General features: G+C 45.7%; 1 protein-coding gene across 2 annotated transcripts in view; it reads left to right on the top strand.

Annotated features, from left to right (window-relative positions):
- The window catches only part of sulf1 (sulfatase 1), a 135,415-nt gene that overhangs the window by 20,011 nt on the left and 101,466 nt on the right, over positions 1 to 13,938 (top strand). For both annotated transcript variants that reach the window (XM_048529178.2, XM_048529179.2), the window contains exon 3: positions 2,028 to 2,267. In XM_048529178.2, coding sequence (XP_048385135.2) covers positions 2,028 to 2,267 — 240 coding nt within the window. The remainder of the gene's footprint in view (positions 1 to 2,027; positions 2,268 to 13,938) is intronic.

Below are 13,938 nucleotides of genomic sequence, written 5' to 3'. Positions count from 1 at the left end.
CAAATAGCCCAAATAAAACCTCACCACAAGATAGATTATATTGGGTCACGGTGCCAAGGATCAGCTGAGATCTTTATAACAACTTTTTGTACAGAACATTATTGGTGTATCTCTGCACACAGATTCTTAGTTCATTGGCTGCCTTTTTTCTTACTTATTCATTGGTGAGAAATGGGCCTCCTGCTGGAAAGTGGTGACTGTGAAGGGGCATGGAGGTGTCTAGCGCCAAACATGCACACGATTTTCTGAAGAGTTTGCAGCCCAATCTTTTGAACATGGAAGTGGTGGTGTAGTGGTAATGTCACTAAATGAGTAATCCAGAACCCTAAGTTAATGTTCTGGGGACATGGATTCTAATCCAAATGACATGTATGATATTTGAATTCCATCGAAACTTGGAATAAAGTAGCTCACTGATGACTTTGTAACTACTATTGATTGTTGTAAAAACCCATCTAGTTCACCAATGTCCTTTAGGGAAGGAAATCAGCCATCATTACCTGGTCTGGCCTACATGAGGTTGTAGGTTCTCTTACCTGCCCTCTGGGTAGTGGGGGTGGACAATAAGTGCTGGCCTAGCTAGCGATGCCCACACCCCGTGAATGAATAATAAGAAACTCCATTCCTATGTTTATGGACTCAGCCACGATGCAGCTCCAGCATGGCCAATGCTTCAGCCTCCATTGCCGCACCATCAGAGATTGCCTGATAGCTGAGTACAAGTTAGGTAGAAGTTCATGCAACATCACCTTGCTGCCACAATTCATCATGGCTGCAATTGCCAGTCTTTAAAAGACACGCAGGAGTCTTTCAGCATATTCCTCAAAATCTTGAGAGACCTAGTTGAGTGTCAAGTGGTTGCATGGAAACAAAGCTGCTGTTCTCTCTGAGGATGACAGCATTTATGCTCCCAACATTGCAACCCTGCCTGTGCTCTTGCTGTTGCCCAACCCAGAATCCTGCACTGTACATTTCAAGACAGTATGTTTCAAAGATAGACCTGCAAGGTCATTTCCAACCTCCTGTGCTGAAAGTCAGCAGCCTTCATCCAGCAGCCACCTTATAGTGCTGTATTAGAGCACTGGAACAAGCACAGAAAACAGGCACCAAAAAAATGCACATGGATGATTAGTGAACTTGATGTTACATATTGGATAGTTTGGTTGCTAAATTTGCTTTGGAATACTTTGCTTGGTAATGGTAGTATTTCAGCATTGTGACCAAGATGTTGTTGTGATGCTCAGTAACAGAGGGAACATCACATTCTTCTAGAAAGAGGAACTGAGGTTGCTGACACAGTGCATTTGGGGATGAGCTGATTAAATTCTCCACTTGCCCTCACATTGATTCCTCTGTTCTCAACCTCTTACAGTATCCTCATAAGGCTCCACTTAAACACAAGGAACAGCACCTCACTTCATCTTTTGATTAGACTCTTTACAGCCCTCCAGGCTTGACATTGATTTCAATAATTTCATACGGTAGTTCCCTATTTTGTTCCATGCAGGTTTCTGTTTTGCTCTTGCTTTTGCTTTTAAATGGCAGCTGGTCATTCTTCTATCATTCACGCCTATTTAACAGATCTTTTTGTTTCTTTAGTTGTCCCATTATCACTGTCTCTGGCCCAGCACCATCAGCCCTTCCGTCATTTAATGTCTCCTATCTTTTCTACAATTTCTGTTTTTGTTTTTGATTTCCAGTTTCTGCAGTTCTTTAATTTTTTCTTATCTTCCTTTTTCTTCTTCTTTTCCATGCTCTCCCTTTTTATTTGCTTAAAGTCTATTCCATTTTTCCCAGCTGTGATGAAAGTTCAATGACCTGAGCTGTCAACTCTGTTTCCCTTTCTACAACTGCTAATTTCTGAGAGTTCCCTTTTTCTTTGTTCTCATCTTGAATTGTTTTATTTTTCTGAGTATTTATATACATTACAAACAAATAGATATTGTAATCAACTGAATGGTGATGCTAGCCAATTTGTAAGCACTGGATTCCTCTTATTATTCTTGTTCCCACTATTACATTTTCAGGTTCCCTTCAGGTGATGAACAAAACCAGAAGACTCATGGAGCAAGGGGGTGCTCATTTCACCAATGCCTTTGTAACCACTCCAATGTGCTGTCCATCACGATCTTCCATGCTGACAGGAAAGTACGTCCACAATCACAATACGTACACAAACAACGAGAATTGCTCCTCACCTTCGTGGCAGGCTACGCATGAAACACGCACATTCGCTGTGTTTCTAAACAACACAGGCTACCGAACAGGTCTGTAATATCACTGGTGTTCTGCTAGCTGACAGCATCTGCTTATTGCAATTTCATATATTTAGTGTTGAAAACAGATAATGTATTTAACATGTGTTGAGAGCACTATTTATTTAAGTAAAGAAAGGGAATAGATAATGTTTAACAAAGTTTTAGAATTATTCTGAGGTTGTTGGTATCAAGGGGAAGATTATGAGCTATAAAATGAGGTAAGATCCATACTTACATTGAACTGAAGTGTCATGTAACTATCATATTCATTGTGACCAATCCTTATTCAGGTTTGGGGATGATGGGAACTGCAGATGCTGGAGAATCCAAGATAACAAAGTGTGGAGCTGGATGAACACAGCAGGCCAAGCAGCATCTCAGGAGCACAAAAGCTGATGTTTCGGGCCTAGACCCTTCATCTGAAATGCCAGCTTATGTGCTCCTAAGATGCTGCTTGGCCTGCCATGTTCATCCAGCTCCATACTTTGTTATCCTTATCCAGGTTAATTGTGTGTCCATGGGATTTCAGGCAGAGTAGTTTAGTGGCAGGAACATAATAACATATGAAACAAGAGCAGGAATAAGCCATTCAGCTGCTTAAACTTGCCCTGCCAATCTGTAAGATCATAGCAGATCTGCCTCAGGCCTCAATTCCTTTATCGTGCCAGCTCCTGGTAGCTATCAATTCCTCAATTTTGAAAAAAAGTCCATCAACCTCAGCTTTAAATGCTTTCAGTGATCTGGCCTCCACAACCTGGTGTACAGAATTCACTACCCTCTGAGAGAAGAAATTCCTTTGCATCTCAGTTTTAAATGAATTATTCTGAAAAAGTGATCCCGAATTTGAGATTCCCCCACTCGTAGAAGCATCTCCTGTCAAGCCTCTTCAGAATCTTATATGTTTGAATAGGGTCACCCCTCATTCTGCTAACCTTGAATGAATAAATGCCTAACCTGTTCAGCTGTTTTTGCTAAGTCAACCCCTTCATCACAGGAATCAGCATAGTGAATCTTTTCTGAATAACTCCAATACCAATATGCCCTTTCTAAAAGCCAGGGGCGCAAACCGTATGCAGTATTCCAGGTGTGGCTTACCAACACCATGTACTAGTGTAACAAGACTTCTCTATTTTTAGACGCCAACTCCATAAGTAAAATTATTCGCTTATCTTGTTTTATGCTCCTGATATAATTTTAAACGGTATCACATCTTCCCCCCTGGATCATTATAGCCCTCACATCTCAGATCACTCACTTGGTGAATCTAAAACTCCTCATGCCTTAAGGTAGGTTTTTAGCAGCAGATTTATAAAAAAGTACCGTGACTCGCATTTGGAAGCTGCTACTTGGGTACTGAACTGTCTTGTACTCTATGATATCACTTCACTCTTTAAAACCAGGAGAACACCAAAGCATTCCCTGGCTTTAGTTGAAAATAACAAGGAAATATGTTAAAATACGCTAAACAGCTGTGATAGAATGCAGTTGTATATTCACAGGGGAGAAGTGTCTTTTAATTCCTCAGAGCGACACTTGTATTCACCAGCATTGAATTTTGACTGCAATATTTGAATCTCATCAACACTGAAATTCTGACACCGACTTTAGCCTCTCTATGACCCTGTCTCAAATATTTAGGAAAGCTTATTAACATAATGTGGTGGGGACCAGCCAACAGTAGCAGAATAGAGAAATTCATGCATGATTAAGCAGCAGGCACTTATAGCTAGAACATTGGCTCCCATTCTGGCCCAGGCTTGGATCAAACAATACTATTCAGTCCTAGTCTGATGGGACCCAGAACAGAACTTGTAGATACTAATGCTAATCATAACCCTCACCCTAACCCTATCTACAACACAGATGATAAGATCCCCAGAAGGCCCCAGACCTACAGAAACGCGTGCAGATCAGAGAAGCACCATCTAAATTGTCTCTTCTGCACTTGAGATATAGGAATCCAGCTAAAAACAGTGTTTAGGTATCCCCCTTTATATTTGAGATGATATGAAGGGAAATCTATAGATAATTTTCTGTTGAAATCAGGATTAAAATGATGTAAAAGTTTTTTTAGTCAAAAGAATATGCTTAATAGTTTTTGCTAAAGATGAATGACAGACAAACTGACACGAACTAATGAATTTTAACCTGAGAAAGAATTTGAGATATAAAAGAGACCAGAAGTATTTTCCCATGAATTTTTAATAGCATGGTGTTACAGCACCCATTATACACTACCCAGATTTAGGCGTTGAAGCATTACAGGGGTTGGCATAGAAAAGTAATATTGGTGGTATTAACTGTAAGGTTAATTGAACTTTGGGATTTATACGAAGGGAACATTTACCAGAGAACAAAAGAAGTGAAGCAATTAGCATACTGCAGACTGGTTAGAGCTCATTTAGCGTGTGCTAGCACAGTTAGGGATCAGTGAAGGGCAGTCCAAAGAAATTAACTTGACAACACACAAAAAAACTTCATTGTAAAGGATTATTTGTGTTAAAGTAGTGTTAGTAAGATTCAGCAAAGTCTGATGGGAATTCTCCAAAAAAGGGAAAAAGAGCTCCATGTAATATTCCAAATGCTGACATTAACCAAGGCTATTGGTATTGTCAGGAATGCTACAAAGTTCCTTTCAGTGTTCGGAGGCTGGATTTAAACAGTCCCCTGCAGGGTGTGTTTTCAGCAAGGGATTGGGGTGAGAGGGTTGTGGAGGTGGGGTGGGGGGGGTTCATAGAAGCTATTACAGGTGACTAGCCCCACTAGCTCATCAGCACGCCTTCCACCTTTTTAAAATAAATAACTAATGGGCAAGTGAACTCACCACAAAGCCAATTGACATGAATATTCAGAACAAAAACAAAGTTGCTGGAAAAGCTCAGCTGGTCTGGCAGCATCTGTGAAGGTAAAAAACAGAGTTAACGTTTCGGCTCTGGTGCCCCTTTGACATGAATATTACACTGTCTACACAATCGTACAGTTGGCATGGGCAGGCGGTAGAAGTTCAAAAGCCGTTTTGAAAACAATTTTTGGAAAATGAAGGAAGTAAAGGGGACCTATGTGGTTTGAGAATGCCCTGTGTGCACTAGGTGTGACCCCACCAGATTCGTAAGACACCCATTGTTCCTCCCCACCTGCCCTTGAAAACACGACCCTTGAATTCCTCCCTAGATTCCGTGATTTCCTCCCTTTACAATACACTAAATTTACATGATTCCAGACCACCATGGCTGCCATCATATTAAAATAAAATCTTACGGAAGCTGGAAATCTGAAACAAATTCAGAGAATGCTGAATGGCAGCGTCTGGGGAAAAGCATAATAACAGAGTTAAGGTTCGAGTCCAGTATGACTCATCTTCAGAACTGTTCCACAAAAGAAAGATTTGTGAAGAAGAATCACATGAGATTCAAAATATTAACTCTATTTTTCTCTATACAGATGCTACCGCTCTTACTGAATTTCTCTCACAATCTCTGTGGTTGTCCTCAGCTCTGTCACTTTTTCTCATGTGTCCCCATATGGACGCCAATCTCATTGCTTGTATGCAAATAATTCTGTATTCACTCCCTCCACCATCAATGCACAGTTACAATAGTGTGTAACATCTTCAGGGTGACCAAGGCTCCTCAGACAGCACCTTCTTAATCGACAGCCTTCACCACCTATAAAGAGAAGAGTAGCGGATACATGGGAACTATCTTCTTTTCCCAGCTACACACCATCCTGACTTGAAACTATAATGCAGTTCTTTCGCTGTCACTGGGTTAAAAACCTGAAACTCCCTTCCTAACGGTACAGTGGGAGTATATACTGTCCACATATTGCAACAGTTCATGAAGGCAGCTCGTTACCATCTTTGCAAGAATAATTAGGGACAGGCAACAAATGCTGGCCTAGCTACTGGTGCCCTGAACAAGGCTAGATAGATAATTTCTCCTGGGCCCCTTCCTTCTATTACTGGCGACCTGAACCAGACACTGAGTGCCTTTGAATGAGATACCTATTCAAGGAATTTGCAACAATCCTGTTCATGTTCGCTTTTCACACTTCCCATTTGGCCTGTCCTTCACCTGCCTCTGGTTCAATACCAATGGCAGCAGGATTAGACCTGTGGGTGGGCATTAAGTTCCACACTAAATCTTTGAATCTGTTTCAGCACTCATATCTCCGACAATGTTCATTTGAGTCCCTCCAATTAGATTTCCACTCTGAAAGATATCTAAATAAAATGTGCAGTCTCAATATTCCCTGTAATTATAATGTAATTTTTTTTTACCAGTCGTCCTTAATCTAAAGCCTTTCCATGAATAATCTTTTCATCCTTTTTGAGTGCTTCTTCTGGATATCCAATTGAATCTTCATCGATGTGTTCTGTTTTCAGTCATGCACAATCGTCTCTAGAGACCCTCAGGAATATGTTCCCTGTTTTCCATACCTACAACCTCTGATGGGAAAACCTGCAGCCTTGAGGTTCACTGCCACATATGCACATCACAAAATTTGCCTGAATCCACCACCTTTTTATTTCTTCTTGAGGACTGCTTAAATTGCCACCATGCCTTTGTGAAATTTTGCTTTAATAATATTTTTAGGTAAAAGGTGTTAAGTTGTTAGACCCCCAGGTACTGATCTAGCTGAAATCTCAGCTATTTAACTGGGTGAATTCGGGAAGTTTTTGCACTAAGATAAGAAATTTGAGGTGCTGGGGGATTCACTTATCATAATGTTCCACTTACTAAGTAACACAAGAATCTCTGGAATTAATATATTTTTACTTATATGATATATGTAAATAATATTCCTTTACAAGATTACTTTTAACAGTTGGATTGAATTTCCTCTCTCTGCGAGAGTGCTCCCTTTTCTCTCACAGTCCAAAAATATGCAGCTTAGGTGAATAGGCCATGGGAAATTGTCCACAGTGTTTGTGCCAGGCATGTGCAAGCTAGGTGATCAGATATGGTAAATGCAGGTTCACAGGGATAGGGTAGGGGGCAGGTTGTTGGGATGCTCAGTGGATTTTATGATTCTAATTTCCGTCACACCGGTTAATGAGCTCACACCAATTCAATCTATACTTTTTTGAATGCATTAATAAGTACAACAAAATCATGACATTGGCAAATTATGCAACCATATTGCAGTATGCTAAAGACAGAGCAGAAAGGGAATTGAGTCCAAAAATGTTTCATTTTAATAATGCATAATCTAGAGAGCAGTATATACTGATGTCATTCTTTTCCAGGATTGCAATAATCTGCCTGGCCGCTGTATGGCTGAGCCAAGAAAATGTATTTGTTCTCAAGAAGTGGAGAATGTTTCACCTATCAACGAATTCCTCACTGATGTGAGAAGGTGGCTCTGTTTCTTGAATTAATGCAGGCAGTGATGCAACAATTGTTTTGGGGAATATTGAGATTAGGATTGAGTGACAATAAAGGAATCAGAACAAATGTTTGAATCAACATGCCATATGCCTTCAAGAGCAATTTGAATGAGTTGGTGTTTCCCGAATAATGCTGTTCTCTGCTTCTCAATGACAGAAGTCATGGCAGAGGGAGGTTTTGTCAAAGTGATTCAGTGAAGTTCAATGGAGCTTTCTTAGGTATCAAAATTTGTTTGTAGTAGTTCTACACTCAATGCAGTAAGCTTTGGTGCTGTGAATTCAGTGTGCTTCCTCATGTAATGCAGTCTGCTCTGAAATGAAGTTTTGGGTCACATTTCATTAAACTGGATGAGTTGTTAGCACTTACTGTTCATTTTCAGGCAGTTTGCCCATCTCTGAAATGCAGAATGGGTCATTTGTCTCATTGAGTAAGGTCCTCAGGGATGTGCTAGAAACTGGAGAAAGGACAGCAAGTGAGAGAGTGATTGTAACTGGCGGTAGCCATTGGGAGGGCATGAAAATCAAATCAGCTTTCCCAGCCCCTTTGACTCGACATGAATCTTTCTAAAATTCACTTACCCTTTTAGAGGCAGTCACTTAATTTTTTGACTCTGCTTCCTTCAAAATAACAAAACTTTCAGCAGTGAAGAACCTGGTCGATGTGTAATGAATCAGACATCTAAGCTGCTTATGTGGATTGAATTTTTAAATTACTTTATAATCCATTACCTCGAGGCTGAGTATTCCTCGTCATCTCTAAAATTCCCTTACATACAAGTTAAACAAAGCATCTTTCATCGAAATGTCAGTCATAAAGGAGATCATTAAGAAATATTGTGAAGTAGAAATATGAAGTTTAATAATTGGAACTGATAGTTTAAACTTCCACTTAATAGCTGAAAATGATGATGCAATAAGTTTTAAGATTTTTACTGTAAATGACTAAAGACACTATCTAACAAAAAGGAACTGTTATCTACTTATAACTCTTTCACACAATGCGCTGCCACAGAATTGCAGACCTCACAGCAAACCCTTACCATAAGATCATACAAAATAGGAACAGGTATAAGCTTTTTGGCATCTCGAGCCTGCTCCACCATTCAATAGGATCATGACTGATCCAACACTCCCTACATCCACTTTTCTGCATTTTTCAACTTTTCCTTGATTCCCCTGTTGATCAAGAATCTATCTCTCTCAGACTTAAATATACACAAAGGAATCTGACCCCCATAGCTCTCTGTGGCAAGGAGTTCTAAAGTCTCACAAATGTCTGTGAAAGAAATTCCTCCTCACTTCTAGCTTAAATTCACAGCCTTTTATTCCGAGACTGTGCCTTCTGGTCCTAACCTCTCCAGTGAGGGGAAGCATTCTCATTCGAACATTCACAATTGCTTCCAGCCTGCTGCTGGTTCTTGTTTTCTTGTTTCACTGAAGAGTAACTTCAAGTGACCATCTTCCAGGCATTTCCGTCAGTTTTCAAAGAGTTTTCCAAATCCACTGCCAGCAGTAATGCATGTACTGATGATTCGTCTTCCCTCCTGGACAACTGTATCAGATTCCTAGATTCTCAACACGATATTGGAGCAAATTACTACAGTTGCTGGGATCTGTACTGAAAGCAACAAATGCAGTGGGCCAAGCAGCATCACAGAGAGAGAGCAAACTAATGTTTCAGCATCTAGTCTTGAAATTTTAGCTTGCTGTCTCTCCATGGATGCTTCCTGACCTGCTGTCATCTCCAGCATTTGTTATTTCCAGTTGGCTTCTCAACACATCTGTTCATGATCCTCCTGCCAGCTTCAGTCCAACAGCTGTTTTGATCCTTCTTTTTCTTTGCTCTTCTGCCTCAAATGTTTGTAGCCAGAAAGTCTGTTTACTGTTAGTATAGCTATCCTTGCTCTTTATTATCAGAGATAATGGGAACTGCAGATGCTGAAGAATTCCAAGATAACAAAATGTGAGGCTGGATGAACACAGCAGGCCAAGCAGCATCTCAGGAGCACAAAAGCTGACGTTTCGGGCCTAGACCCTTCATCAGAGAGGGGGATGGGGAGAGGGAACTGGAATAAATAGGGAGAGAGGGGGAGGCGGACCGAAGATGGAGAGTAAAGAAGATAGGTGGAGAGAGTATAGGTGGGGAGGTAGGGAGGGGATAGGTCAGTCCAGGGAAGACGGACAGGTCAAGGAGGTGGGATGAGGTTAGTAGGTAGCTGGGGGTGCGGCTTGGGGTGGGAGGAAGGGATGGGTGAGAGGAAGAACAGGTTAGGGAGGCAGAGACAGGTTGGACTGGTTTTGGGATGCAGTGGGTGGGGGGGAAGAGCTGGGTTGGTTGTGTGGTGCAGTGGGGGGAGGGGACGAACTGGGCTGGTTTAGGGATGCGGTGGGGGAAGGGGAGATTTTGAAACTGGTGAAGTCCACATTGATACCATATGGCTGCAGGGTTCCCAGGCGGAATATGAGTTGCTGTTCCTGCAACCTTCGGGTGGCATCATTGTGGCAGTGCAGGAGGCCCATGATGGACATGTCATCTAGAGAATGGGAGGGGGAGTGGAAATGGTTTGCGACTGGGAGGTGCAGTTGTTTGTTGCGAACTGAGCGGAGGTGTTCTGCAAAGCGGTCTCCAAGCCTCCGCTTGGTTTCCCCAATGTAGAGGAAGCCACACCGGGTACAGTGGATGCAGTATACCACATTGGCAGATGTGCAGGTGAAACTCTGCTTAATGTGGAAAGTCATCTTGGGGCCTGGGATAGGGGTGAGGGAGGAGGTGTGGGGACAAGTGTAGCATTTCCTGCGGTTGCAGGGGAAGGTGCCGGGTGTGGTGGGGTTGGAGGGCAGTGTGGAGCGAACAAGGGAGTCACGGAGAGAGTGGTGTCTCCGGAAAGCAGACAGGGGAGGGGATGGAAAAATGTCTTGGGTGGTGGGGTCGGATTGTAAATGGCGGAAGTGTCGGAGGATGATGCGTTGTATCCGGAGGTTGGTAGGGTGGTGTGTGAGAACGAGGGGGATCCTCTTAGGGCGGTTGTGGCGGGGGCGGGGTGTGAGGGATGTGTTGCGGGAAATACGGGAGACGCGGTCAAGGGCATTCTCGATCACTGTGGGGGGAAAGTTGCAGTCCTTAAAGAACTTGGACATCTGGGATGTGCGGGAGTGGAATGTCTTATCGTGGGAGCAGATGCGGCGGAGGCGGAGGAATTGGGAATAGGGGATGGAATTTTTGCAGGAGGGTGGGTGGGAGGAGGTGTATTCTAGGTAGCTGTGGGAGTCGGTGGGCTTGAAATGGACATCAGTTACAAGCTGGTTGCCTGAGATGGAGACTGAGAGGTCCAAGAAGGTGAGGGATGTGCTGGAGATGGCCCAGGTGAACTGAAGGTTGGGGTGGAAGGTGTTGGTGAAGTGGATGAACTGTTCGAGCTCCTCTGGGGAGCAAGAGGCGGCGCCGATACAGTCAACAATGTACCAGAGGAAGAGGTGGGGTTTGGGGCCTGTGTAGGTGCGGAAGAGGGACTGTTCCACGTAACCTACAAAGAGGCAGGCATAGCTGGGGCCCATGCGGGTGCCCATGGCCACCCTCTTAGTCTGTAGGAAGTGGGAGGAGTCAAAAGAGAAGTTGTTGAGGGTGAGGACGAGTTCAGCTAGGCGGATGAGAGTGTCGGTGGAGGGGGACTGGTCGGGCCTGCGGGACAGGAAGAAGCGAAGGGCCTTGAGGCCATCTCCATGCGGAATGCAGGTGTACAGGGACTGGACATCCATGGTGAATATGAGGTGTTGGGGGCCAGGGAATTGGAAGTCCTGGAGGAGGTGGAGGGCGTGGGTGGTGTCACGGACGTAGGTGGGGAGTTCCTGGACCAAAGGGGAGAAAATGGAGTCCAGATAGGTGGAGATGAGTTCGGTGGGGCAGGAGCAGGCTGAGACGATGGGTCGACCAGGGCAGGCAGGTTTGTGGATTTTGGGAAGGAGATAGAAACGGGCCGTGCGGGGTTGGGGAACAGTGAGGTTGGAGGCTGTGGGTGGGAGGTCCCCTGAGGTGATGAGGTCGTGAATGGTGTTGGAGATGATGGTTTGGTGCTCGGGTGTGGGGTCATGATCGAGGAGGCAGTAGGAGGTGGTGTCGGAGAGTTGGCGTCTGGCCTCGGCGATGTAGAGGTCAGTGCGCCATACTACCACTGCGCCACCCTTGTCTGCGGGTTTGATGGTGAGGTTGGGGTTGGAGCGGAGTGAGCGGAGGGCTGCCCGTTCTGCGGGGGAGAGGTTGGAGTGGGTGAGAGGGGTGGAGAGGTTGAGGCGGTTAATGTCTCGACGGCAGTTGGAGATGAAGAGGTCGAGGGAGGGTAGGAGGCCTGGGGGTGGTGTCCAGGAGGAGGACTTGTGTTGGAAGCGGGTGAAGGGGTTAGTGGAAGGAGGGTTAGGTTCCCGGTTGAAGAAGTAGGCATGGAGGCGAAGACGGCGGAAAAACTGCTCTATGTCCAACCGTGACTGGTATTCATTGATGTGTGGTTGTAGGGGGACAAAGGTGAGCCCCTTGCTAAGGACTGACCGTTCGTCCTCAGTCAGTGGGAGGTCTGGGGGGATGGTGAAGATGCGGCAGAGCTCAGTGTGGCTGTCTCCTCTGGGGTTGCTGGCTGTGGAGGTTGTGGGCGGAGCGATGAGGTCGTCGGCCGTGGGCGGGGTTCTGTCGGCCGTAGGCAGGGTACCGTCGGCCGTGGGCGGGGTTCCGTCGGCCGTGGGCGGGGTGTCGCCGGCGTCGGCCGTGGGCGGGGTTCCGTCGGCGTCGACCGTGGGCGGGGTTCCGTCGGCGGTTGGAGGATCGGGGTGGGCGGCAGCAGCTGCGGTGAGGGTGGTGTGTGGGGTGTTGTACCTGGACGTGGAGGTGGTGACTGCAGCAGCGGTTCCGGAAGTTCTCCGAACACCTCCGCTCAGTTCGCAACAAACAACTGCACCTCCCAGTCGCAAACCATTTCCACTCCCCCTCCCATTCTCTAGATGACATGTCCATCATGGGCCTCCTGCACTGCCACAATGATGCCACCCGAAGGTTGCAGGAACAGCAACTCATATTCCGCCTGGGAACCCTGCAGCCATATGGTATCAATGTGGACTTCACCAGTTTCAAAATCTCCCCTTCCCCTACTGCATCCCTAAACCAGCCCAGTTCGTCCCCTCCCCCCACTGCACCACACAACCAGCCCAGCTCTTCCCCCCCACCCACTGCATCCCAAAACCAGTCCAACCTGTCTCTGCCTCCCTAACCGGTTCTTCCTCTCACCCATCCCTTCCTCCCACCCCAAGCCGCACCCCCAGCTACCTACTAACCTCATCCCACCTCCTTGACCTGTCCGTCTTCCCTGGACTGACCTATCCCCTCCCTACCTCCCCACCTGTACTCTCTCCACCTATCTTCTTTACTCTCCATCTTCGGTCCGCCTCCCCCTCTCTCCCTATTTATTCCAGTTCCCTCTCCCCATCCCCCTCTCTGATGAAGGGTCTAGGCCCGAAACGTCAGCTTTTGTGCTCCTGAGATGCTGCTTGGCCTGCTGTGTTCATCCAGCCTCACATTTTGTTATCTTGCTCTTTATTCCCAGTTTTGAGAACCTGACAATTTACTCATCAGATCCTTTGACCAGGTCAAGCTTGTGTCAGAGATAATGGGAACTGCAGATGCTGGAGATTCCAAGATAATAAAATGTGAGGCTGGATGAACACAGCAGGCCAAGCAGCATCTCAGGAGCACAAAAGCTGACGTTTCGGGCCTAGACCCTTCATCAGAGAGGGGGATGGGGGGAGGGAACTGGAATAAATAGGGAGAGAGGGGGAGGCGGACCGAAGATGGAGAGTAAAGAAGATAGGTGGAGAAGGTGTGGGTGGGGAGGTAGGGAGGGGATAGGTCAGTCCAGGGAAGACGGACAGGTCAAGGAGGTGGGATGAGGTTAGTAGGTAGCTGGGGGTGCGGCTTGGGGTGGGAGGAAGGGATGGGTGAGAGGAAGAACCGGTTAGGTAGGCAGAGACAGGTTGGACTGGTTTTGGGATGCAGTGGGTGGGGGGGAAGAGCTGGGCTGGTTGTGTGGTGCAGTGGGGGGAGGGGATGAACTGGGCTGGTTTAGGGATGCAGTGGGGGAAGGGGAGATTTTGAAACTGGTGAAGTCCACATTGATACCATATGGCTGCAGGGTTCCCAGGCGGAATATGAGTTGCTGTTCCTGCAACCTTCGGGTGGCATCATTGTGGCAGTGCAGGAGGCCCATGATGGACATGTCATCAAGAGAATGGGAGGGTGAGTGGAAATGGTTT

The sequence above is a fragment of the Stegostoma tigrinum genome, chromosome 5 (assembly GCF_030684315.1).
Source record: "Stegostoma tigrinum isolate sSteTig4 chromosome 5, sSteTig4.hap1, whole genome shotgun sequence".
NCBI classification, from domain to species: Eukaryota; Metazoa; Chordata; class Chondrichthyes; order Orectolobiformes; family Stegostomatidae; genus Stegostoma; species Stegostoma tigrinum.
The sequence above is the reverse complement of the archived record's forward strand: the minus strand, read 5'-3'. Positions and strand labels throughout refer to the sequence as shown.